At 41.2% G+C, this 2015-nt stretch overlaps 1 protein-coding gene across 1 annotated transcript in view; it reads left to right on the top strand.

Moving 5' to 3' along the window:
• Window positions 1-2015, top strand: part of tenm3 (teneurin transmembrane protein 3) — a gene marked incomplete in the record, with an annotated part of 240891 nt that overhangs the window by 128767 nt on the left and 110109 nt on the right. Inside the window, 2 exon segments of the mRNA XM_042213353.1 lie at window positions 632-805; window positions 1871-1935. Of these exon segments, the coding sequence (XP_042069287.1) occupies window positions 632-805; window positions 1871-1935 (239 nt within the window).

Below are 2015 nucleotides of genomic sequence, written 5' to 3'. Positions count from 1 at the left end.
ACTACAGACTGAACCTGCAGACTGAACCGCTTTCTCCCACAAGCTGTTAGAATGCTGAACTGCTGCTTAGGACATATACAGTACTGCACCCAAGACTGTGTGGCAATGTTTCAACCTTAGTTTTGATTATTTGTCATTCCTACACAGTCACTTTTACCAAACTGGTATTAACCACTGGTTGCTGCTTACAGCCAGTGAGAGACTATTTTACAGCTAGACGTCTTGGGCAGTGTGTGTGTTTGTGAGGTTGCTTAATTGACGTTTGTTTGTGTGTGTTTTTAAAGGTTCGTGTTGACCCTGAGGAAACACGCCTTTATTTTTCATGACTCTAAAGTTGTCTTGGAAAAAAAGGGAAAAAATAAATAAATAAAGTTGTCTTGGAAGGTTGTGACACTGTGTTCATGAAATCTGTATAAAGGTCTGAGACACAGTACTGAAAACAAGCTTTGCTGTAGTTCGACAGCTCAGCCACTTGATTGTGGTGTGTAATGAGACTTATTTTCACACAGTCATTTGGCGCTGTCACCAAGTGGCAACACTGTAACACAGCAGTTCATTTCCTGTGTATGTAAAGAATTTCAGTATATGTAACTGTAACTAATGTGTTCCTCCCTTTTCTCTCTCACTGTAGGCACTTCCTCTTTAAAACAGGCACCGGCACTACCCCCCTCTTCTCCACAGCTACTCCTGGCTACACTATGGCAACAGGCTCAGTGTACTCCCCTCCTACCAGGCCGTTACCTAGGAATACTCTATCCCGCTCAGCCTTCAAGTTCAAGAAATCCTCCAAGTACTGCTCATGGAGGTAAAATGAATTTTTCACCTTATTGTCCATCAGTAAGAAAGAGTACCTGCAAGCACACGCTTTGACTTTACTCAGAGTTTCAGGAGTTTGGGGAGATGCTGGCAAACAAGCTCAAGTTAGACCACTCCTGGGCCAATTTGGCTACCGGGGTATGTTCTTCAGATGAGTGGGAAAAACACACAGCACACTTTGCATCCTGTCTCTTTCAAGAACTTTCCCAGAGAGCACAGAGAGAGGCGGTTCTCCCAGATCCACACAACTGAAGTGATTTCTCTTTTGTCCTCATAGAGATCACATTTGATCAGTTTTTGGGACACTTGATAAATTAAATCAGTATATTTGTGTCGAGAAATAAATGCAAAATATGAAACTGTGTAAAGTGCATGACAGTCATTTTATTCACAGAAAGAGAGTTCATAGATATTTTGTTGTACTTGATAAGCATCAAATTTATCTTTTTATGCTTTGCTTTAGTAGAGTAGATGTTTATTTAAGTAGAATCAAAGAAAGTGGATCTATAAAACCATCAGCACGAGTGTGGAGCTCTCAGGTTCGAGGTAAACGATTGAAACAACTACAACAGGAGTGACAAGATATGCTGAGCAGAGAATTCATGAATGCTTTCATGTGTTGAGACTTTAAAGTAGAATCTAGAGAACAGCTGACTCTGCTATTTGTTTGCCTACCACAGATTTGTGGCTTATTGTAATGCCATGGTAGCTATTTTATATCCTTTAACTCTCCTTTTGCAAGTTCCACACAACCAGAAACACTCGGTGCAGGGCGAAACTCTGATCAGATGTTATTTTCCACAGACATAGAGATGCAGATATATTTTATCGGCAGTGTCCAATGATGCAGATGAAATGACCAATGTTAGGAAGTAGCATGAGGTATTTTGGGAGTGGTCACACAAGGCTTCAAGCTGGAGCTAACGTTTGTTTGCAAAAATAAATACAATCCCCAATAAGATGGTGGGATTGGTAATTAAAATAAATGAGTGCTTCCAAAATTACTCCAGAAAACTGTGACACGTGTTACAACCTTTGTTTCCTTTTTTCTCAGGTGTACAGCCCTCAGTGCAGTAGGTCTGTCTGTACTGCTGTCTGTCATGCTCTGTTACTGCATCGGTAAGCTAACACACACACACACACACACACACACACACACACACACACACACACACACACACACACACACACACACACAC

Source organism: Haplochromis burtoni, unplaced genomic scaffold (genome assembly GCF_018398535.1).
Source record: "Haplochromis burtoni strain Fernald_Lab_line unplaced genomic scaffold, NCSU_Asbu1 Contig_437, whole genome shotgun sequence".
NCBI classification, from domain to species: Eukaryota; Metazoa; Chordata; class Actinopteri; order Cichliformes; family Cichlidae; genus Haplochromis; species Haplochromis burtoni.
Note: the sequence above shows the minus strand (reverse complement) of the source record. Positions and strands in the feature narration are given on the sequence as shown.